This window comes from Alnus glutinosa, chromosome 4, assembly GCF_958979055.1.
Source record: "Alnus glutinosa chromosome 4, dhAlnGlut1.1, whole genome shotgun sequence".
In the NCBI taxonomy this organism is placed as follows: domain Eukaryota; kingdom Viridiplantae; phylum Streptophyta; class Magnoliopsida; order Fagales; family Betulaceae; genus Alnus; species Alnus glutinosa.
In genome coordinates this window covers 14212617-14238222 of record NC_084889.1, presented here as the reverse complement: position 1 = coordinate 14238222, position 25606 = coordinate 14212617, and the positions used below count along the sequence as shown (strand labels likewise).

Sequence of the window (25606 nt, the reverse complement as noted above, 5' to 3'; positions counted from 1 at the left end):
CCGACTCTTTTCAATTTCAAACGAAATAGAGAGCATGATTTTCGCTTTCGTACTCATGTCAAGCATTAAAGACAATAAAAAACCCCACCTTTCCCGTCATGTTGATATATATGCATTGCATATAAAGTTTCACAAACAGCTATTATTATATTGTCCGTATTGAGCCTACCAAATATGAATGCACATTAGTCATGAAAGGTGGTCCCCACCTGCCGTAACATATATTAAGGCCCAGTACTTCAATTGAAATCTTAGACTTGAATCTTCTGACGCCACTAGATTATTTCTTCCATGTATTTAATTTGCACAAATTCGTAAAAGGCGGCAGTGTCAACTGTCAACTGTCAACTGGAGTATATTGTGGTTCATTGCACTTTGATATTTTTGTTAATTGCGTAAAGTTCCTCTACAACCGTTGTCATTGTAGCATTCTATCTCCTTCTAGTGTTGACAATGATTTAGTAATCTTTTTTTAATAAGCGACAATAATTTAATAGTTGGTTCCTTTCATCGTCGTATAGCTTACGGCTCACCGTCCCCTCTCCCTTTTAATATAAAAATAATAAAAAATAATAAAAAATAATAAAAAATCAATTTTAAAAACGAAAGTACACTTTTCTTTTTTCTTCTTTTTGATTGAAATTGATTATTTTCTATATTAAAAGGGGGAGAGGGGACGGTTACTATCGATTCTCTACTTTTCAAGTCCTACCTCTCTTATTTATATATAAATAAGAGTTCGTCTGACTTTAGGCCATCCAAGCTTCCAAGATATTCAAACATCATCATGAAGATCAATACCAGATTCTATTTTTCTCTTTTCCTCTTCATTATTATTTCTGAAAGATTCTTTTTGGCCAAGGGGCAAAACACGACGGTCCCAGTAAACGTTGGTGTAGTTCTTGACTTGGATACATGGAATGGGAAGATGGGCTGGAGTTGCATCAATATGGCTCTTTCAGATTTCTATGCCTCTCATTCTTACTACAAAACTAGGCTGAGACTTACCGCCAGGGACTCCAAAAGCGATGTTGTTGGAGCAGCTGCTGCAGGTTCTCTCTCTCTCGATCTCTGTGTTTTTTTTTGTTTGTTAATCATTACGTTAGAAATGACAGCTTTTGATTTCATTTCACTTCCTCGAATATGTTCTTCCTGAGGGATTAAAACTCTCTGCGATTATAGCATTGGATTAATGGGATGAAGCCCACTATCATGCATGAAGATATCGTTAAAGAGCTTCATCACCGGCCATGACATGTCATAACATCAAAGAGAAAGATTTAATAATTCGTTTTGGTTATTCTATTTAGTATTTAATAATTCGTCAAATTGAATCCAATTCAATTGTTTACTTATTCCATTTATTCATGTTCAATGACTGAATTTTCAAGTTCAACAAACCCATTTTCAAAATCACATAAGATGAATAAAAAACTTGAAAAAGTCTTTCAATTGACTATATATTGTTGGAAATTGAAAATCACACACACACTAAGAGAGAGAGAATGAAAAAGAAGAGAGACAATAAATTGATCGAGGACTTTGTATTCTTTCACTCAACTTGATTAAAAATAACTTGCTTATATGGATATTTATAGGATACAAATAACCCTTCTAACCTCTTCACATTAACTCGATTCATTTACATCTCAAATAACTCACATATAACTCTTATGTAAAATAACTCTTGAAAACTCAAAGGACAAAACCTCTTCAAGTCACTTAGTAACTTACAAGGATAACAAAAGACTCAAATAAATAATATTAAAATTAAATTTATTATTCAACACCCCTTTTTAAACTTAATTTCTAGTAACTCCAAGTAATGCTCGTAGCTTGTTAAAACTCTCATTCTTTAGGGGCTTTGTAAAAATATCCGCAACTTGATCATGAGTCTTCACAAACTTGAGTTGTACCTCCTTCTTGACAATACACTCTCTAATAAAATGATATTTTGTGTCGATGTGTTTGCTCCGGTCATGAAATACCGGATTGTTTGCCAATGCAAGTGCCGACTTGTTGTCAAGATAAATTTCCGTAGCATCCTCTTGTGGCATGTGTAGCTCTTTCAACAATTTCCCCAACCAAATTGCATGACAAACACATGATGTAACGGCAACATATTCAGCTTCACATCTTGAAAGCATCACAATTGGTTGCTTTTTAGAACTCCGAGTAAATGCCAAACTCCCCAAATAAAAAATAAATCCAGTTGTGCTCTTTCTATCATCCACATCTCCACCCTAATCACTATCACTATAGCCCACAAGTTTGAATTCACTAGAAGATGGATAAAGTATACCAAAATCAATTGTACCTTTGACATAACGAAGAATTCTTTTAGCCGCCTTGAAATGAGTTATGGTAGGTACGTGACTCCATATAACGACTAACAAGCCCAACTCCATAGAGAATATCCGGCCTTGTGCATGTCAAATATCTCAAACTTCCAACTAAACTCCTGAAGATTGTTGGATCCACCCTTTCTCCTTCTTCATGCTTTGACAATTTAATTCCACATTCTACCGGAGTGCTAACAGGATTGCAATTGTTCATCTTGAACTTTTTGAGCATTTCTCTTGCGAAATTTCCTTGAGAAATAAAAATTCATTTCTCCATTTGCTTTACTTTAATTCCAAGATAATAGGACATGAGACCAATATCTGTCATTTCGAATTCTTGAGTCATTGCTTTCTTGAAATCCTCGAACATACTTGGATTGTTGCCTGTAAAAATTAAATCATACACATACAAGCAAACAAGAAAAATATTTCTATTTTCACACACCTTAGCATAAAGAGCATATTCATAAGGACATTTGATGAAGCCATTCTTTTAAAAGTAGTTATCAATTCTACTATTCCATGCCCTTGGTGCTTGTTTTAAGCCATACAACGCATTTTTCAACTTCAAAACTTTCTCCTCGTCTCCTTTGATGACATAACCCATAGGTTGTTCAACATAAATTTCTTCTTCAAGAATTCCATTCAAGAAAGTGGATTTTACATCCATTTGATAAATCTCCATTTATTTTGAGCTACAAGAGAAATTACTATCCTTATGGTTTCCAACCGTGCAACAGGAGCAAAAACTTCACCATAATCAATGCCGGGTAGTTGACTATATCCCTTGACAACCAACCTTGCTTTGTATCTCTCGATTTCTCCTTTAGCATTCTTCTTTGCCTTGAATACCCACTTCACTCCAATGGGTTTTTGCTCTTTTGGAATAATCGTCAACTCCCATGTGTTGTTCTTTTCAATTGCTTTAATTTCCTCATCCATGGCATTCCTCCATTTTTCATCTTTCACCGCTTCTTCAAAACCTATTGGTTCACAATCTGCAAAATGACAATAGAGAGTTAAATCATCATTTAAATTCTCTGTTACCTCATAAAGTTCTTGGAGACTTCTCATGTGTGGTGGCATTTCACTAGAACTTCCTTTCGAAGATGATGACAACAGTGTACTAGAATTTGTTGGTGATGGAGAAGGTGTAGTAAACTCTTCGTTTCTTGGCTCTTCTTCTTCTTCATGAAAAGGAAATAAATCATATTTTTCTTCCTCTTGAGTGCTCCAATCCCAAAAGTCTTCTTTATCAAACTCCACATCTCTACTAATTACAATTTTGCCAGAATTTGGATTGTAAAGCTTGTAGCCTTTAGAACTTGAGTCATAGCCAATGAAAATGTACCTCTTGCTTTTATCATTAAGCTTGGACCGCTCTTGATCCGGTACGTGTGTATAGCCAATGCTTCCAAAAACTCACAAATAAGAAACACTTGGCTTTCTTCTGCTCCATGCTTCTTGTGGTGTTTTGTTCCATAAGCTTTTTATAGGACAACGGTTTGATAAATATACAGCACAATCAACAACCTCCGCCCAAAATTCTTTAGGCATTCTCTTTGTCTTCAACATGCTTCGAGCCATATTGAGAATTGCTTTATTCTTTCTTTCAACAATACCATTTTGTTGTGGCGATCTCAAAACCGTTAAAGGACGACGAATTCCATTTGCTTTACAAAATTCTTTAAATTCATTAGATGTGAATTCGCCTCCTCTATCGGATCTCAAGGATTTAATACAATAACCACTTTGTTTTTCTACAAAGACTTTGAATTTTTTGAAAACTTCAAAGACTTGAGATTTTTCCTTCAAAAAATAAACCCAAGTTTTTCGACTAAAGTCATCAATGAAAAGGAGGAAGTAACGGTTTTTACCGAATAAAGATGGCTTAATTGGTACACAAACATCCGCATGAACAAGTTGAAGAGGCTCATTTGCTCTTGTAGTAGATTCTTTTGGAAAGCTTTTCCGAAATTGTTTGCCGACAAGGCATCCTTCGCAAAGTTGATCCGGTTGATTAATGGAAGGCAAGCCATTCACCATCTTCTTTTGTGCCAACAATTTTAATCGGCCAAAATTTACATGTCCAAACCTTAAATGCCAAAGCCAAGATGAATCTTTCAAACAAATCTTAAGACATTTAGCCACATCCGTTTGAATATTTAATAAAAACATTCTATTGCTTGTCATGGGAACTTTGGCTATCAAATTCTTCTTGTCATCTCTTAGTAAAAGTCTACAATTTTTCATATGAATTTCATAGTCTTTTTCCAAGAGTTGTCCCAAGCTCAAAATATTACTTTTCATACTTTGAACAAAATAAACATTTGTAATAAATTGATGTTCTCCATTTTTCAAGCGATTAAGATTGTACCTTTCCCTTCTATTGGAACTTTAGACAAGTCTCAAAAAGTAACATTCCCACTCACCGATTCATCAAGCTCCACAAACTTGTTTTTGTCTCCACACATATGGTTGTTTGCCGCGTTCTCCTCTTTCTTCTCCTTTATAAGCTATCAACAAAGTGGGCTCCGCTTCCTCGTTTTCAGCATAATTAACTTTCTCTTCAACATTGTTAGTATGGCTTCTACACTCCCAAGCATAATAACCATATTTTTGGCAGTTATAACATTTAACTTGAGATTTATCATACCTTCTTCCATATTGCTTCAAATTTTTTCCTCTTCCTCATCCTCTTGATGCTTGACATCTCTCTTCGTAATTGAAACTATTACGTCCGCCTCTTCCTCTTCCTCTACCACGGCCACGGCTTCGTCCTTGTCCACGGTCTTGTCCTCTTTGACTCATTTCTTGTTCTTTTTCTTTATCTTTGAAACATATCTTTGTAGCTAGAACCTGTTCCAATGGCTCTTCTTTCTTCTTGTTGAGCCTTTCTTCATGGGCTTGAAGAGATCCGGGTTACTCCATCACACTTAGAGTTCACAAAACAAGACAATATATAACTAACTAACAATAGAAATAAATCAGATATAATTAGAAAAAAAAAAATCAAATATTTTTTTACTTAACAGCAGCTAACTAATATAAATGGGATAAATACTAAAAAGCATCAAAAAGATTTTGGGTACTATGATTGCAATTGACTCAAAACTAAAGGCAAAAAGAATTCCTTATATTTCGATCCAATAAATTATAAAAGAATGTATGAAAAAGAATAATTTTTTTTATAAAAAAATAAATAAAAGAAAAAGAAAAAAAAGATAGCAACCCTTGATAAGAAGGTTGTCGGTTCATTAAAGTGGGAAAATTCATAATAAAGTAATGCAAAAGGAGTAAGTAGCTATCACGATATGATTAATTGTGAAACCCATGATTTTGAATAAGAAGAAGTTGACTGGACTCAGCTTATGGTTATGTGATAGGCTATCAGTTCTCATAAGCATGAAGCAGGTTAAATGTTAGTAGTAGCCTTTGGACTATAAAGCAGACCGCCCATGTTTTTCCCGTTTGTGTATTGTCTCTTTACGGTGGTATCTCACAATTCACAAAGAATTATTCCATGTCTTTCCTGTGCTTTGAAGACATTTTATCCAATTTAAATGAGTAAACTCATAATTTGTAAATAATATAAGTAATATATACAACCTTCAATTTGGACTATGAAATGGCTCCTCGAGGTTCCTGTTGAGCATATGTTAAGTGACTATTCTTTTTAAATGGAACAACGATTAATACGTAAACTATTTAATTGAAATATGGTAAATTGTAGAGTTGAATTGGAACTTAAAACCTTTACTTTGATACCATATTAAACTATCAGTTGTTTCAAAAATTTAAGTTGATAAAATATAATATATTTAATCAAACTTAGTTAATATTTTAACAATAACAATGTAACGTAAAAAACAGAGCTGATACAAGAGAAGCACCCCTTCCTTCCATTTTGCTTCTGCAGAACACATAAAACACATCTCCCTTGAATGCCCATTTCAGCATCCTCTCACCTTTTGATAAACTATCCCTTACAACCAGCCACAAAATAAAATCATGCATAGGAATAGCAATAGGAAACCAAACTAATTTCCACCAATTAACTAATGGGAGTTTGGATCGAATAGCATTCAAAGTTTTGGCAGTACTAGATCAATATACTTCTCTTTAAGATATAATCCTAATATATAGGTTGATCTACAACCCTCATTGTCACACTACCATGTGACCATATCTTGTATATAAAATTACATCTGGATGCCACCAATCCAACCAAAAATGTATATTACTTCCATCTCCTACCTTGAACTTGATAAAGTCCATTGTGCATGGTATCACGAAGCTTCAAAATTTTTCTCCAACTCCATGAAGCATTATGTGGAATTTTTATTTGTGAAAGTCTTTCTCAATTAACATATTACAAACGTCTGCTGTCAATCTCTTCGATATCAATGGAACCCTCAAGTATCTAACTGGAAACTTCCCTTCTTGGATTTGGAAACAATCAATCAGTGACTCTCCATTATCAATTGAGAAACCCCTATACAGTAAAGTAAACTTTTGCTTGGGTTTGTTGTCAACCATATCCATGGAATAACTCCAAGACTAATTATTCTCCAATGATTAGCAAGTTATAAACCTTTCCGAGAAAACTAAAACTTCTATTTTAGCACCTAGTAAGTATCGTATGTAATCTTTTTGAATGCTTGTCAATACCACTATACTTGCACAATTATGCCCGATGGCCAATCATTTTGGGTTCGATTGGACATTTAATCAAATTTCTCTTTCTTTTTGACAAATGTACAGCTCTATACCTGATAAAAAATGCAGAAGCGCAAGCTATCATAGGGCCACAAAACTCAATGCAGGCCAACTTTGTCATCGATCTAGGGGAGAAAGCTCAAGTGCCCATTATATCATTCTCAGCAACAAGCTCTTCTCTTACTTCCCTTCGAAGTCCATACTTTTTTCGAGTCGCTCAAAATGACTCATCTCAAGTGAAAGCTATAAGTGAAATTATTCAAGCTTTTGGATGGAGAGAAGTTGTGCCAATCTATGTAGACAATAGTTACGGGAAAGGTATAATACCCTACTTGATTGATGCCTTGCAAGAGATTGATGCTCGTATCCCATACCGAAGTGTCATTTCTACATCGGCCACAGAAGACCAAATTGGTGAAGAACTTTACAAGTTGATGACAATGCAAACAAGAGTCTTCATTGTGCACATGCCACCCAATCTTAGTGCTCGGCTTTTCACCAAGGCAAAAGAAATTGGAATGATGAGAGAAGGTTATGTTTGGATCATTACCAAAGGGATAGCCAATTCATTTACTTCCATAGAACCTTCGGTCATGGACTCAATGCAAGGGGTACTCGGTATAAAGACTTATGTTCCAAAAACAAAAGAGCTTGAAGATTTTACAATTCGATGGAAAAGAAAATTCCGAAAAGACAATCCAAAATTTATTGATGCTAAACTGGATGTTATTAGCTTATGGGCTTATGATGTTGCTTCCGCACTAGTCAGGGCAGTTGAGAAAGCTGGGATAACAAATATTGGATTTGAAAAGACATATGCTTCAAGCAACTTAACTGATTTGGAAACTATCGAGGTCTCTCAAAATGGCCTGAAACTTTGTGAAGCATTATTGGGTGTAAGATTTACAGGCCTTGCTGGAGATTTCAGTCTTGTTAATGGGCAACTACAATCATCAACTTTTGAGATAATTAATGTGAATGGTAATGGAGAAAGGGGGGTTGCATTCTGGACTCCAGAAAAAGGATTGGTAAGAAAATTGAATTCGATGAATACAAGCACATATTCCATTTCAAAGAACAATCTAGGACCTATTATATGGCCAGGTGATTCAAGCTCTGTCCCCAAAGGTTGGGAGATTCCAACAAATGGGAAGAAGCTGCGAATAGGAGTTCCATTGAAGAATGGTTTTAGTGAATTTGTTAAGGTGACGCATGATCCTAGCACTAACACAACAAAGGTCACTGGGTATTGCATAGATGTCTTTAACACTGTAATGGGAACATTGCCATACACTGTTAGCTACGAGTTCATTCCTTTTGGTACAAGCGCCAGTACTTATAATGATTTGGTCTATCAAGTATATCTTAAGGTCGGTAAAAATATTCTTACTATTTTTAACAACTAAAATAAATATTATTTATAGAAATGATGGAAGTAAATAATTTTCTTAACAGAAGTACGACGCTGTGGTAGGAGATACAACAATTATAGCAAACAGGTCTAACTTTGTGGACTTCACATTGCCATACACAGAATCTGGAGTATCAATGGTCGTGCCAGTCAAAGACAGCAAGACGAAAAACGCATGGGTGTTCTTGAAGCCTTTAACTTGGGACCTTTGGATGACAAGTGGTTGTTTCTTTGTCTTCATAGGCTTTGTGGTATGGGTTCTTGAACACAGGATAAATGATGACTTTCGCGGGCCTCCCTCGCATCAGATTGGGACAAGCTTGTGGTACGCCTTCTCCACCATGGTTTTTGCACATCGTAAGTTCCATTTATTATGTTCTAATTTTTCTTATATAATAGTAAGAAGCAATTCAAATATACAATACAAGGCCTATGCACAATATACCACGTTCAAACACTTGTATGCCTATTATAGTTTTAAAAAATTCTTTCATAGAAACTAGAAAGTATGGAATTTGCATTCTTCTAGAATAATTTACTACTTATCCAACCTGCTTAACTGCTTGCTACTGTGCTAATTTGTGTGTGTGTGTATATATATATATTGCTTATTACATCCTCTATCATCGTTAGTCAAGATAAATAATAGTTTTATAATAGCCAACATGTTCTTGTGGTATAAGATTAAGTAAAAAAGGATTATAAGTAAATAAAATATGGTTAATTAGGAAATTAGAGTTATTATTGTTGGTCAACACAAATAATAGTTTGGGGTAATTACCTTTTCTCCCCATGAACTACCAAAAAATGCGCGATGCCCCCATGAACTACCAACTCGACCAAAATAGAGCATTCAACTACCAAAGATAACCATTTTCCCCCCTTCCGTCAGTCACACGCCGTTTACCCTTATTTTCTTCCTCTTTTCCCCCTTTGAACTACCACCATCTTCCTCTTTTCCCCCCATAAACTACCATCATCTTCCAACATGCCCCCATATAAAACGGCACATGACCCGTTGACCGTTTGTTTTAACCCCTTTGACTGACGGAAGGGGGGAAAAATGGTTGTCTTTGGTAGTTGAATGCTCTATTTCGATCGAGTTGGTAGTTTATGGAGGCATTGCGCATTTTTTGGTAGTTCATGGGGGGAAAAAGGTAATTACCCCTAATAGTTTTATAATAGCCAGCATGTTCTTGTGGTATATGATTAAGCAAAAGAAGATTATAAGTAAATAAAATATGATTAATTAGGAAATTAGAGATACTAATATAAATTCTTAAGGTGAGTATATAAGGGATAAAAGTCAATTAGCGGTTTAATAGTGTTGAATCAAACGTGGAGAGACCAAAAAATGTAACGCCTCGAGAAATTAATTAACTTGTGATTAACTTTACAGTTTGCCTCTCAGTTCCATTTCACAAGAAATAAGACTCTGGGATCTCTACTCCTCAAAAAGAGAATACTACCCTGCATAATCATAAAATATTCTATCAACATTAATTACAACCAAAGCATCTACCAAGAGTCATCACATTAATTGAAAATCACACTATACAAATCATCGGTATAAAAGATCCAAACTAAATCCTTAATACACAATCAAGCCTTAAATGCTAAGCCTACAACATCACCCAAAAGTTCTACTTACCATGAGCGATCTTGACAATCCTGGAATCAGTCCTCAAGCATAATCGGATCAATATCACTACACCAAACAACCACATCAGCCTTGAGGTTTATCTCGAATCCAACATTTAAAGGTGGTCCAACTACAAAAACAAAACATGTTTCATAGGTGTAAAAGATACAAGTATAAGTCCACGACTTGGTGAGTAATAATACACATGGTGTATAGGTTAATGACGTTTGTCTATAGTTACCACCACTCAAGCATGCTTGCGCCGATCACAAAAACAATTGGATTCAAGGCCAAAATATAAAAATAAACCTTTGAACATAGGGTTAACCTATATAGTAAGCCCATGGTCATTATCCCGTACGTACCGGTGTACCATATCATACGATACAATTTAATCTTCACCGTCTTTTATATGCATGCTTTTACAAACTCATCATTTTTATTATCTTGTCATTAATCACTCATTTTCACAAAATAGAGTTCACATTAATCAAAAGTATATTTCATATGAGTTGTAAACATGTAGGTTTGGTACAAAAAATAATCATGCTATACGGGAAAAATATAATAACAAGTTTTCCGTGTGAGTTTATATCATAAACTCCACCATAAAGTCCTCTTAAGGCTCCACAACCTCGAAATCTAAGAAAAGACCTAGCATCACTTCATCAGTTCTAATCCCCAGCCAAACAAGCCCTAACCCTAAATAAGCTCGAAATAGGCTTTCTGCCCGTTGGTCAAACATTCGGCCTCGACATCAAACGTTCGTCTAGTGCAGGGTCAAACATTTGGTGCTGAGGCAAATTTCCATTTCTAAACCTAAAAGCCACAAAACCACTTCTAATCAAGTCCTAATGTCTGAATAAGATCTCTAACAGAATCCTAAGCCTCAATAACACCTTCATGCCGAACTTGGCACATCAAACTCATCAAAATATTAATCAAACAATAATATATTATTAAAATAAAAAAACCAAATAGAGATAGTAAACCAAAAGTTTGGGCACGAAAACTAACTAAACAACATAATAACAACTTAAGAAAAGAGTAGGGCTAGGAATGTTACCTCCTTAGAAGAACAAGAACCAAGAGAGCTCATTCTCTCTCTCCAAAACAATCTCTCACTCTCACTCTCACTTGAGGATCACATTGAAGGAATGGGCAAAAATTAGGTGAAAGGGGCGACGGTGGTGTTATTTATAGGCTTGAGGTGTCTGAAGATAAGAATGACTTGTTCTTACACATTACTACCAAACGTCGAAAGTTCGGTCACTTAGTCGAACGTTTGGTGTACAGTTTTATCCAACGGTTTTTGGTCAAATCAAACGTTCGGTGGTCCCTGGTCAGAAGGTTGGTTGTCCCAGGCCGAAAGTTTGATGTACCTTCAGACACAGTTGATGCTTGAATAGTGACATACATCAAGTCGTCAAACGTTCGTTGACTGAGGATTCAAACTTTCTGTGTATTGTAATATCGAACTTTTGGTAACCCTAGTCGAACATTAGGTCATAACACAAAATCAAAAATTACCTCTTTGTCCAATCCCAAACCCACATCAACTCTGATTAAGGCTTATTTAACCCTAATAAATATTCAGGGTATTAAAAAAAAGGACAACAGGTATGATAAAATAAGAAATTTATATTAGAAAATCACTAGTATACATGAATGATACAAGTATATCACATTCACAAAAAAAAAAAAAAACAAAACAAAACAAAAAAAAACAAAAAACAAAAAAAAACAAAAAACAAAAAAACAAAAAACAAAAAACAAAACAAAACAAACAAACAAAACAAAATCTCAATTACTATTACAAACTTTTTCTCTCTTAGTCTGTAACACATAATACTCTTTCTCTCTTGAGTTGTGAGACAGACAATACTTTTGACCGGCACACAATAGACACAATTTCTCTTGTACTATGACACATATAACACAAACATTCACAAACTACTCGCACACTGACAACACATCTCACCACTCACCCATAGACACATACAACACCGTTCATGCATTAGTGGCAACATACTCTTTCTTGAGATTTGTTTTTCACACACACTAATATGCATAGCCCATTCTGTTTTATATGTAAATATTATATGACTTTTATACACTTTCCAACTGGTCCTTGAGTCAACTTAGTGAGCTAGCCATGATCTGGTAGGAAGAGACATGAGAAGGAGGGAAAGAAATAGATTGGGTAAGGGAGGCAGTGGAAGGTGGCAAGAGGTAAAGAAAAGCAGTGGAAGAACATTCTAGAGATATAAACGCAAGATGGAGAAGTAAAACAAACTAATTGGAAGGGAAGTGCGTGTTGAGCGCTAAGAAGTGGTTGCTTGAGTAGATAGGCAATGGAGCGAAATTATAGAGAGAGAAAGGCGATGGAGAGAGAGGCAGTGATTTCGTTGTTCAACACTCTCCCTCAGCAATATCTCTCTTTGATTTAACAATTCATGTAGGGGAAAGCATTCTTCACATCCACTCTCCATAACTTTTATTATTTACTAGCTACCAATACTACAAATAAATAAATAAAATTGTAGTAATCTTGGCCACAAGACTAAAGGTTTCATCATAATCCAATCCATACTGTTGAGAGAATAGTTACCTTTTACTTTTACTCAATCCATGTTGACAAGTAATGTAGCACGACGTAATGGGTTCATAAAGACAAATAAAACTAGAATCACAACTCTTTTCAAAACCAAGAGTCACTCAAGGATTCGAGCCTTTCGAGGTATAGTATGATAGAAAAGAAAAACACTCTCATAGTGTTTCTTATTGATAATCAACCAAAATAAATCAAAAGTTGTGTTCTTAGGTCACCAATAACATGTATTTCTAGTAAACAAAACCTTAAACCTAGCAGAACACTAAAATAAGCCAATTACAAAAATTTGCAGCAGCCATTTCTCAGTTTGAACTTGTAAAATTGCACTTCGTCCTAAGTACAGTTTGAACTGCAACTGAGGATGCCAGCTTTTGTCTAACTTTTCAGTTTCCTCTTTGTAGCCCGTTTTCACCCAACAAACATTTGAATTAATTTAACGTCATCAAACATAACTTTGTATGCATTTAAATTAGCTTTTTAATGACACAAAGTTTACCGCCATTCGATGTCAAAAACTCAAGATATGACCTTTTTATTAAGGCTAGTATGGATGAAAACCACCCTACATCAAAAAGTCTTCACTTTATCAACACATTGGCAGGAAATGGATTTAACATCCTTTGATTTTGGAACTATATCCCAAGTATGGTCATCTTTAATGCAAATACTTCTTCTTCCATTACTTTCCTCCATGTTGTGCTTACAACTTTTTATTCAATTGCAATGGCACTTCCCCTTTTTATTCTTCAATACTAAAATGTACTACATCTAGCACACCAATCTTCCATGGGCTTTTCACTCTTTCTGACTTTGGCTCTTGCTCCATTTCACTAATTAATGTTATATATCCATCGATGGTTTTAGGACATGATTGCATGCTATCCTTTGGTTCCCCCAAATTACTTTTGCTTATACGATTGGAGCTCACCTTAAAGTCAATTATCCACTTCATCATAATCGACTACTTTCGGTTTCGTTTACTGCCAATGGTGTTTTCCCTTACTTAAATACAATAACACTTATTGCTCTTTCATCGATGATAAATTGTTGTTTGATAGCTTCATAGTTGAAATCCATTCCTTCTTATGAGCTTCATTATAATACATGTCTTGATCATCATTCAATGTCACTGTGTTTCATTTTGCTAAATCTCCTAAGTTGACAGACTCGAGGATAGTGTCATTTTCGACTACAGTTAAAGAATTTAATATTTTGACTCAAATGTTTATTTTTCCTTTAATGTTGATCATCTCTTTGCTGATTCTTTGGAGCTCCCCCTGATTGCGAACTCCTGGTGTGATGTCCCACATCGCCTGGGAATGGGGATGTGCTTATATGTATAAACGCACACTTCTTGAACAACTTGTTTTAAAGCCGTGATGGTCATGAACCTATCAAAACTCCGTAGTTAAGCGTGCTTCTGCGAGAGTAGTACCAGGATGGATGACCTCCTGGGAGGTCTAGTTTGGGGGAGCCAAAAGCGGACAATATTGTGTCGTTGGCGTGGGTCGTCACAAATAGTATCAGAGCAATTGCCTAGCCTGAGATGGGGGGAGTGTGCGCAAGCCCATGAAGGTTGCCAGCGAGCACCTGCTGGGATGCCAAGAATGTGGTGATCCCATGAGGGTCGCCAGCAGGGACGCTGGGTCCCAAGAGGGGGTGATTGTGTCATCCCACATCGCCTGGGAATGGGGATGTGCTTATATGTATAAACGCACCATTCTTGAACAACGCATTTTAAAGCCGTGATGACCATGAACCTATCAAAACTCCGCAGTTAAGCGTGCTTCTGCAAGAGTTGTACTAAGATGGGTGAACTCCTAGGAAATCTGGTTTGGGGGAGCCAAAAGCGGACAATATTGTGTCGTTGGGATGGGTCGTTACAAATGGCCTTCTTTACAGAGCTTTTTCCTCGTGTTTTTTTTTTCCTTAAATATTATGCATCTTTGTCCTTTGGGGTGAGCTGTCTTGTTACTAGCAAAAAGTGTATCTTCCTTGTGCTTTAATCATACCCAAACCATTTGCTTGGCCAAAGGTTATTGGTTGGCAAATACATTTTCAATACCACAAGAGAAGGTTGGGTTGGCCAACTTTGAAGCACTGTTATAAGTCCTCAATATTTGGACAACTCATGGATAATAATCATTCTAATATGTTTCTCATTAAATTTAATATTTGGATCTAATTTAGTGATTTCATAAAAAGAGACTTTACCTTTGCAAAATACCAATTAATTGTGAGCTCTCATTGGGCCATTGATAAGAATTTGAAGCTTGCAAATCATTTTGTTAGAAAAGAGAGTGATCAAGAATATGCCATGCTTCTCTAGGTGTGGTGGTATTTTGAATATACTCCAGCATTTCCTTCTCAACTGTTATCTTAATCACAAACATAAATTTACCAACTTTAATCCTCTACTTCCAGAGCCCCTCGACATTCTTTGTACAAAGTGTATTGCAACTACCGCCAATAATCTCCCAAAGATCTTGCTTAAACAAATATGACTTCATGGATGTTTGTGACATGCTATGATTCTAATTATTAAGCTTCTCCATTGTGCCCAAACATTGCAGATCTTCCATAATAATTTAGTGTGATCCTACGAACTGCAAAGTAAGCATGGACCCAAATTAACAAGCTTCACAATCCTAGATTGTGCACGAAAAGAATCTATTCACATGGTGCATTTTAATGGCCCCTGACCGCTTAGCTTCACAATCTCTGACCATGCTCAAACGATTTCACAAACAGACCTTACCTTCAGTGTGGTCCATCTAACTTCAACAATCCATGACTATGCTCAAAAAAAAATTTTACGCACATAACTTAGTGAAATCTGATTTAAGGAGGAAATTTGCAAAATGACTTAGTGAAATCTAGACAAGATCCTTCTAATAGTGGAGTGAAACCATTCGAACTGTATGCGTAGGATTCCATGTAGGATAAAAGGGAAATCCTACCATTCGAATGAGATGGAAACCATTCGAACGATTTGGCAGAAAGCCACGTGGGAGGAAAGGAAAATCCTACTATTCAAATGATATAAAGTAACTGTTTGAACAGTATGGCAGGAAGCCTCATAAATCAGCCAGCATTTGTGGAGGATCGTCGTTTACTTCCTGAGGCATTTTCCTTTTTGCAAAGAAAATCAAGAAAATGGTGTTTATTTTCTTCATGGGCTATTTTGAGAAGAGAAATCTTCATAGGCAGGCCAAAGACAACACTTTTCAAAAGCCATATAGGATTTTGGTGCCGTCTAGGCCCAACAAAATCAATAAGCCCACTCTTACCTTTCTCGATGAACTTATGGATTTTCCTAATGGGCCTAACCCTCTGACCTTCTTGCCCATCCAATAATTTATCTCATACCAGCCCAACCATTCAAATATCCCAACCCAACCTAACAAAAACCCTTTCAGATATTAAATCCATTGTGAGCTTACCAACTCTTATATCCCCTCAATCGCCATCCCCTTCCTCTCCCCACCCTCCCAATCACAAATGCTGCCCTCCCTTCAAAAAAACCACTACCTACCCCAAATGCTCACCCACACCTTTACTTCACCCTAGTTCCCCCCTTCCCGCTCGGATGTGTACACTTGTAGTATGGATCCCACTTTCAAATCTCTCCAACAAATCAAGAAATTCAAAAGAAATTTTAGCTCAAACCTTTCAAGCATCTCCAATCATAAGAAGACAACAGTCGAGGAGGCGGCCAACCTTATCATGCCCCCAAAGGCACCATGAGGATCATAGCATGGAACTACCAAGGCTTAGTTTGACCCTCGACAACTAGACCACTTCGAGCAATGATCCATTCGTAAAATCTGGATGGCATTTTTTTTAGCGAAACCAAGGTATAGGAAAAGAAGGTAACTTCGGTACTTAATAGACTAGGCTTTTATGAAATTCTCTAGTTTCCCTCTATTGGTCTCAAAGGAGCATTGATTTTTGATTGGAGACCTTTCCTAGAAATAGAACCCTTTTTGTTGAATAAACATATCACTAGTATAATGAACTCTGACTTTCCCATTGACCTTTGGCTTCAATCTCTTATTTATGGACACACTCAAACTTCTGAAAAAATGTTCCTTTCGAAAAGCCCTTGATTCCATTGTTGGCAATTTTGCTAGAACTTGGTTCTGGTCAGGCAATTTCAATGACCTATTATCTCCCTTGGAAAAAAAAAGAGAAGGAAACTACGTCTCCTCTTCCTTCAAGGGAGGTCTAAAAGGCTGCCTCGAAACTAATGGACTAGTTGACCTAGGGTTTTCTGGTAACTCTTTCACATGGTCAAATGGTCTCCAAGGCCTAGCCAACATTAAAGAAAGGCTGGACCGAGGTCTAGAGAATGAGAATTAGGCCATTCTTTTCCTAAAGCATTTGTCACACACCTCCTAGCCTTTTCCCCTGACCATAATTCTATCCTCCTCAAATACCTCTGACAACAATCACCTCATTGCCAAACCTTTCCATTTCAAAGCCTTTTGGATTTGAGATAAAGCAAGTTCCTTCATCATTAGAGAATCTTGATCAAAGTAGTTTATGGGTACTCTTGGTTTTATGCTTTGCAAGAACCAAGAAACCCTTATAAGACAATGACTAGTAAGGGTGCTGCAAGCCGTTGGTTTAGGGCTAGTAAACTCTCCTAAAGAACGTAACGGCAGGATGGCATCGGTCGATAGTCAAGCTACATCAATAGAATATGCCAGAAAAGGTGCTCACCCAGGCTAGAAGGTAAAGGCAGCCAGTCAGCACTCAGGTTGAGATGAGCAGGGACGAAACGGTGTGAAAAAAGACATCACAAAATGGAACATGGACTGTTTTGGACATATCCAACATTCCATCTAAAAATTAAAGCCTTTATTAACGCCATTCAAAAACAAACCCCATTACAGAAACCACTTTCATTCAACACCAACTAAAAGCCTCCCTAAATGAATGTCAACTCAGAGAAGAAATTCTTTGGAAACAAAAATCTAAGGAGAATTTGTTGGTTAGTAGGGATCTCAACATATAACACTTCCACATGTCTACTACCATATGCAGAAGACAAAACATAATTGATATGATCATGGATCACTCAAATAACTTGTGCTAACATTGATAACCTCTTTGTCTCTCATTTTGAGCACATTTTCACTTTGGACAATCCCACACACTCTTCTGAACTTGACCAAATCTTCACCCCTTGCATCACCTCGAACGAAAACATCAAACTCTGTGCCACTCCCACCAAAGAAAAGATCTTTTCATCCCTCTCTAGCCTAATACATCTCGAAGTCTCAAGCCCTAATGGGATGACTAGTCTTTTCTCTAAACACTATTAGCACATAGTTAAAGAGGATGTTATTTACTTTGCACAAAACTTCTTTAGAGAGGGTTAAACTCGTCATATGAAAAAACTTTAGGAAGCTTAAGATTCATCAAAGACTAAAACTCCTCATGTGAAAAATTGTTTGGAATTGCCTTCCCACTAGATATACTATAGCTCTTTTCCTAACATTTGAGGATGAGAGTTGTTCAAATTTTCGTCTATGTGATTCTTCTATTGAAACATATGAGCATCTTTTCCTCACATGTCAGTTTGCTATAGTAATCTGGAGGATGCCTCCACGGCCTTTGGACACCTTGAATTTTGCTGGCCTAAACATTATTGATTGGATCAAAATCATTTTTAGGCCCACTAAACTAATCCTCAATATTAAGCTTGAATCCCAACATCATTTTCAGCACTTTGCAACCACATCAATCGACCTTATTTGGATGCCTAGATATCACAAATTTCACAATGAATTCATCCCAATTGCCTTGATCTTCTAAAAAAAAAAAAAAATGAACACTAGCTACCAGCATCACTCACCACAAAGCCTAGAAAGCCCTCATTCCCAATCCCATTCCCTGGTGTCCCCCCTACCGAGCTTCATCAACGTTAACTTTGATGTAGACAACCCAAACTCCTTCTTAGCCTTAGCCGCCATTAGTACAAACTATGATGGGTCTATTCTCTTTGCTTTAGATACATTGGGTCCTTCTTGGGACTTCACAGTACGAGAGGTACATGTTATCATTCATGTAATCAGAACTACCCGAGCTCGTCACTGTCAACATATTCTCCTTGACATAGATTCTTTATCTGTTATACTTAGCCTTCGAAAACCCCACCTCACATCTGATTGGAGAATTCCAACTATTATTTCTGATGTACTTGGTCTTCTTAGTTCCTTTGATAAATGAATTGCCACCAAGATCAACAAGTGTGCAAATTGCCGTGCTCATAACATGTTATAACAATCAAAGAAACAATCTTTCATCATTAATAGAGCAAACCAGAGTTTATTAACATGAAAACTAGTTGTTGAAAAAAAAATATCAATTTTGATGTAATCACATGAAACATAATTTAATCTTGCAACCAGCCTCAAGTAATGATCAAACTATGGTTCTATCATGTTTCTAAACATCCCAAAGAAAAAATAACATGAGAGAACACGCATCAAATCTTGCTAGAAAAATTCTAGTAAGCGTTGAAAGTCGCATATTGCAAAAAGTCCTGAAGTTTTCATCAAAGCTTCAATCCAAGCCATGAAATAGATGAATCCCACTCTTATACCAATTGTTGGAAACATATATATAAACTAATCACATCAGAAATAGTGGAAGATCTCCAAGAAATGAGCTCCATGAAAGCATAGCACCAGAATTTCGAAACATAAAATTGCATGCAAGAGAAGGTATGAACACATACCTTAGGTGTAATCAGATAAAGCTTGGTTTGTCTCCCACTTTGTATTGCATGGCCAAGGCTAGGGTTTTGAGACCTTAAGATCTTCTTCTCAATTATGATTTAAGACCAAAGAATGTGGGCTCTCATGCACACAAGACCCCTTTAAATAAGCATTTGAATCCTCGTTGAAGTTGGACTAGGAAAACCTAGTTTTTCTCCCTCCAAAACACATAGCCATATGAGGTCTTTTCCTTGTGCAATTAGGTCAAGCCCAAAAGGGTAATAATCAACTTGAGAAATGACCTAAAAGGAAAATAAAACTAGCTCCAATGAGCATAGGACACTTGTCATCAAATGACTTTTCTAGGTTACCATTAATTACATTAATTTATTATACTAAAAGTTTGAAATTGCGCTCTAGTATTTATTTTATTAATCAAGAGCTCCCTTGACTTGTTATAATTGTATTTGACCCCTGCATGAAATATCCATAGTGAAATTAAAGTCATGTAAAATTTACTGTAACTTTATTTTACTATCTCTTAATCCTTGAGTTCCCGATCTAATCTCTTGATTATTCTTATACTTTTGAAATCATATTTCATTGATTATATTAAATCTTGATAATTCCTTACTTAAATACTCAGGCCCAAGATTTCGAATAATCAATTCCCATCAAATTTATCTCAAAAAAATATTTCATATCTCTTTGATAGTTACAATATCAAAGTGATTATGGATTCCATATTGAAAAATTGATTTCCCACAATGCTACATGTGATCACCCAATACACTAAGATATTGAACATGAAAGGTCTTACTTTGAAACGTATCAAAAGGGCCTACACTTCACATTTAAGTTTACATTCATCTCGGGATTGAGAGTCAATGCTATAAGCAGTCGTAAGTTCAAGTTATTCAATTAAAAATAATTTAGAGAATCACAACTCACGTGGTCCAGTTTACTACATTGTAACAACACTAACATATTAATCAAAAGTCTCAACTTTTATGATCGAGATAGATCATTATGATCGATATGTTATGGTCTCCTCAAATAGAATACCTAGTTCTATTACTAACTATGAGCTAGGGTTTATAAGTGACAAAGTGTTATGGCTTAGATCTTCTGTGTGATAATCTCATTAACATACCTAAACCATATTCAACATAACTTAAGGACTAGATATGCATAAATGTCACACACGTGTATATAATGATATACCCAATGTTCTAATAAATCTCAAAATATATATATATATATATATATATATATATATATATATATATTAATGCACCGAAAATGTAACATTATTCCTAACATAATTAGCATATACAAGATTACTTTGCTTGTTGGGGGGAGTATGCGTGAGGATATTTATAATTAATAGTACTGTAGAAATTAGGGTTGTAAATAAACAAAGCTACTCTGAGCTCGCCTAGGCTCGGCTCAAGCACGACTTGCATATTAAAAGAGTCGTTCGTGGACACGAAATTATACTTGATTATTAAACGATACATATTGATACTAGAGAAAATCAAGCATAAGATTTGAAGATTTTTTTTTTTTTTTTGAATAAGGTCAGCACAAGAATGGAAAGAATCATACAAAATATTTGAAGGTTATTTTTTGAATAATATATTTTACTTTATCTACAAGTATTTTGCTTTGTCTCCAAGTTTAGGGTTATTTTTGTATTTTTATTTCTTTCCTTTTCTCCAAGTATTCTGCTTGGAAAATACTCTAACTTTGCCTGAATAAAGACAGCTCTATATTATTTTGAAGTATCAATTAAATATAAGTCTTTCGGAATTATTTCTCTGTTTGCTTATTTAGGGCAACTAGGGTCTTTCTCATCCCTATTTGTTATTTTATCTCTTCCTAAATTTCATTTTCAATCTTCAATTATTAGTTTCTGTTATTATCATACGTTGTCAGAACAATCTTAGTTGTGCCCCGCGTCACATACGCGTTTAAAACTCGGCTCGCTCGTTTAAAGTTCTTAAACAAACTCATAATAAGGCTCGGCTCGCTTATTAGCATGACTCGTATATATTCATTAGTATACATATTTATTAATAAATATACTGATATATATTAATAAAAATAACTTATATAGTATATTACTTATTAAGTAAAAAATTAAAAATAATCAATATATATTAATTATTAAGTAACAATAACTAATTGATATACAATATATAATTATATCTATAAATATCTATATAATATATAATTTAATGATAAAAGATAATCATATGGCTATATCTTATATGATTTATCCATTAAGTATTTAAAGATCATTGAATTAACAATTTTAATTGTTAATCATATGATTTAATGAAAATTCTAATACTTAATCATCTGATTAATGATTAATATAATCATATCATATACAATGACAATGTGATAGGTATAATCCCAAATTAAGTGATTAGCATTAAAATAAACAATGTATTTCTTATAATAAAAAATTAAGTATTATCATTAGAATTTATATCATAAGATGATATGATCATATATATTATCACTAGAATTTATATCAAATGCTCATACAATCATATGATCATATTTTCTAACAATTTATGTGATATAAAATCTTAGGTGATATGGCACAATGTATCTTTATTATATAATATAATAATCATATCAACAATACTTATTTTGTATCATTGTATGATTAAGTCTAATCTAACAATTCATTTGATTAAATTTAAGTGTTATCTAAGATTCTAAGCACATAACTTTGAATAATAATTATAGCTTACTTTAGCTTAAGTATAGAATAATAAATAAGCATAATTATTATTATTCATATAATCATATACAATGATAATGTGATTGGTATACCGTAATATCCCAAATTAAGTAAGGGATAATTGCACCATTGGTCCTTGTGGTATGCCATAATTACAAATCACTACCTATGGTTTAAAAAGTTCACGGGAGATCCTTGTGGTAAACTATAATTACAAATCGATCCCTAGAGTCAAAGTCCATTAAAATTTTTGACAGATTCTGTTAAATGCCACGTTAACGTCACATCAAACCAATAAGGTGGTGACATGTGTCCATCTTAATAAAAAAAAAAATATAAATTTATTCAAAAAAAAAAGCAAAAACAAAAAAGGAAGCCACCCCCAGCAGGCAAGCCACCCCTAGCCTCTAAGGAGGCCGCGGCCACCCCTAGCCACTAGGGCGACCACGGCCACCCCCAGAGGTGGCCGCGTGGTCGGGGGTGGCCATCGAGCCACCCCTAGTAGGTACAAGGGACACCCCTTCCTTTTTTGTTTTTTTTTTTTAATTTTAATTTTTTTAAAAAAAAAAATAAGTTTATTTATTTATTTTTTAATAAATTTATATTTTTTTATTAAGATAGACACGTGTCGTCATCTTATTGATTTGATGTGGCACTGACGTGGCATTTAACAGAATCTGTCAAAAAATTTAACGGAATTTGACTCCAGGGATTGATTTGTAATTATAGTTTACCACAAGAACCTCCCATGAACTTTTTAAACCATAGGGAGTGATTTGTAATTATGGTATACCACAGGGACCAATGGTGCAATTATCTCATTAAGTAATTAGCATTAGAATCAACAATATACTTCTTATAATCGCAAATTAAGTATTATCATTAGAATTTATATCATAAGATGATATGATCATATGTATTATCATTAGATTTTATATCAAATAATCATATGATCTAACAATTTATATGATATTAAATCTTATGTCATATGGCACAATATATCTTTATTATAGGAATCGTTAGATTATGGATCACGATATGATCTAAGATCTAAAATTATATAAATCTTTAGATCCTATGATCAATATAATCATATGATCAAAATATTATTATTAGATACTTATGACAAATATGATTCATACTTATCAATTATCATATGATTCATAATAATATATAATTACAAATTAAGCTATAAGTATAAATTATAATCACATAATTTCACATAAGTATTCGAATTCATACTTATACAATAATTAAGTATCTACACTCTTATACAAGGACTGGTAATCTAAGATCTGTTTCTAAGAAAAATCAAGTGAATCGACAATTCCAATGCTTAATCATATGATTTAATGATAATACTTAATCATATTTATTAATATGTGTATGTATTAATCAAAATAGCTTAATTAGTGAATATGTTACTAGCATATATTACTAACATAAAACATATTAATTATTGAATTACTAAACATATTAATATGTAATATGTTACTAGCCTATTACTTAACTAGGTAATAACATATTAATATATTAGTGTATTACTAATATATGTTAGCATATCAATTAGTAAATATGTTATGTATCACCTCGTGGGTTTGTGGCTTGACAACTATATATACTTGGATTAGATGCGATTGAAATTTGATACAAATGCAATTCTGTTCTTTCCTAAAACCCTTTTGCATTTAATTTACAGGGGAGACAGTGTTAAACAATTGTGCAAGGTTTGTGGTGATTGTATGGGTTTTTGTGGTGCTCATACTCACTCAAAGCTATACTGCAAGTTTAACGTCACTCTTAACAGTTAAACTGTTGCAGCCAACTGTTACTGATATCAACCAGCTTATTAAGAATGGGGATTATGTCGGATACCAGAAAGGTTCTTTTGTTTTAGGAATCCTAAAAGAAATGAACTTTGACACAAGTAAGCTTCAGCAATATAATTCTATAGATCATTGTGATGAACTTCTGTCCAAAGGAAGTGCAAATGGCGGTATAGCTGCTGTTTTTGATGAAATCCCTTACATGAAGCTTTTTTTGGGACAATATTGCTTAAAGTATACCATGGTTGCATCAATATACAAAACTGATGGCTTTGGCTTTGTAAGCTCTCTTGTTTCTTTTGTGTGTGTTTGTGTATGTATGTACGCATGTAGTTACTCATGTAGATTCTTTATTATTTTTATGACTTCCAGGTCTTCCCAAAAGGTTCCCCTTTTATCGCTGATGTTTCAAGGGCAATCTTAAATGTGACTGAAGGAGAGAAAATGAAAAAAATCGAAAATGCATGGCTAGGGAAAGATTCCAATTGTCCAGACTCCAACCCCAAGGTTTCTTCTGATAGTCTCAGCCTCTCTAGCTTTTGGGGCCTATTCCTCATTGCCGGTGTTGCTTCCTTATCAGCCCTCATCGTGTCCGTGTGCATGTTCCTTTACAAGGAGAGGCGGCAAATCTTGACAAGTTTTGGTAATTCAGAAGGCTCAATACGAAGAAAATTTTGGCTTACATTGAGAATCTTTGACAAAAAAGACCTCAACTCGCATACTTTTAGGAAAAGAGCACTTGAAGAAAAAAGTGACATTGATATAGGCACAAGCGAACCCGCACCAAACACCAACTGCCCAGCAAGTCCATCAAGCCCTTCAACATGCCAAGAATCCCACTTTGGTTTCTTGGGAGATCCAGGAACGCCTTGTAGAGAATGCGCTGATCTCAATACAAATGATCAAGTGTCACAACCAGCAGTTATTGAGATAATTCTCGACCCAAATCAAGAGGGACCTAGAATCTCAGGAATAAGTTATGAAAGCAGTTAATATGTATCTTCAGTCTAAACTAACAATACAAAGCCATCAAATATCATACTTTCATTTAGGAGTAGTATTCCTTGCATATTGGAGGACTAAATTCGTACATAAATGTGGTTTTAAAATGTATTAATTAGAAGTAATTATAGCTCCGACTTCCAATTAATTCTATGTGTTCTGCTAGTATACAATATCTGTTCGGAATACAACGTTGATAGTTTCTTCAATACTTTTCACCAAATCACAATAGCATCACAACACTAAAATGATATTCTAACAGTAGCAGAATCCACAAGTCAAAATTTGATGTTCTTAAAAATCGTACTTTTTCCCAATAGCAAAGGCCCATTAACTGATTATGGTGTTTACAGGTACAAATATGTTTGAAACAAGCTCCTTTCAAATTAACTTACGCCTGAAGCATAAGAAATATAGTTGTTAGTTAGGGATAAATGCTTTATACCTTGGCACAAATATTTTGGTCAAATGCTTAATGAATCACGAGAAATTCTATCTAAATATTGTGGGGGTAGCAACGACTTAATTACACATTCTTCAAAATATTGGTTATTATTGGAGATA

At 34.9% G+C, this 25606-nt stretch overlaps 1 protein-coding gene across 1 annotated transcript; it reads left to right on the top strand.

Moving 5' to 3' along the window:
• Positions 1-775: 775 nt before the first annotated feature.
• On the top strand, positions 776-25180 carry LOC133865286 (glutamate receptor 2.7-like). Its single transcript, XM_062301662.1, has 5 exons — positions 776-1052; positions 7107-8431; positions 8517-8829; positions 23914-24320; positions 24413-25180. Exons 1-5 carry the CDS (start codon positions 788-790, stop codon positions 25031-25033), a joined length of 2931 nt encoding a protein of 976 aa, XP_062157646.1. The 5' UTR covers positions 776-787; the 3' UTR covers positions 25034-25180.
• Positions 25181-25606: the final 426 nt, after the last annotated feature.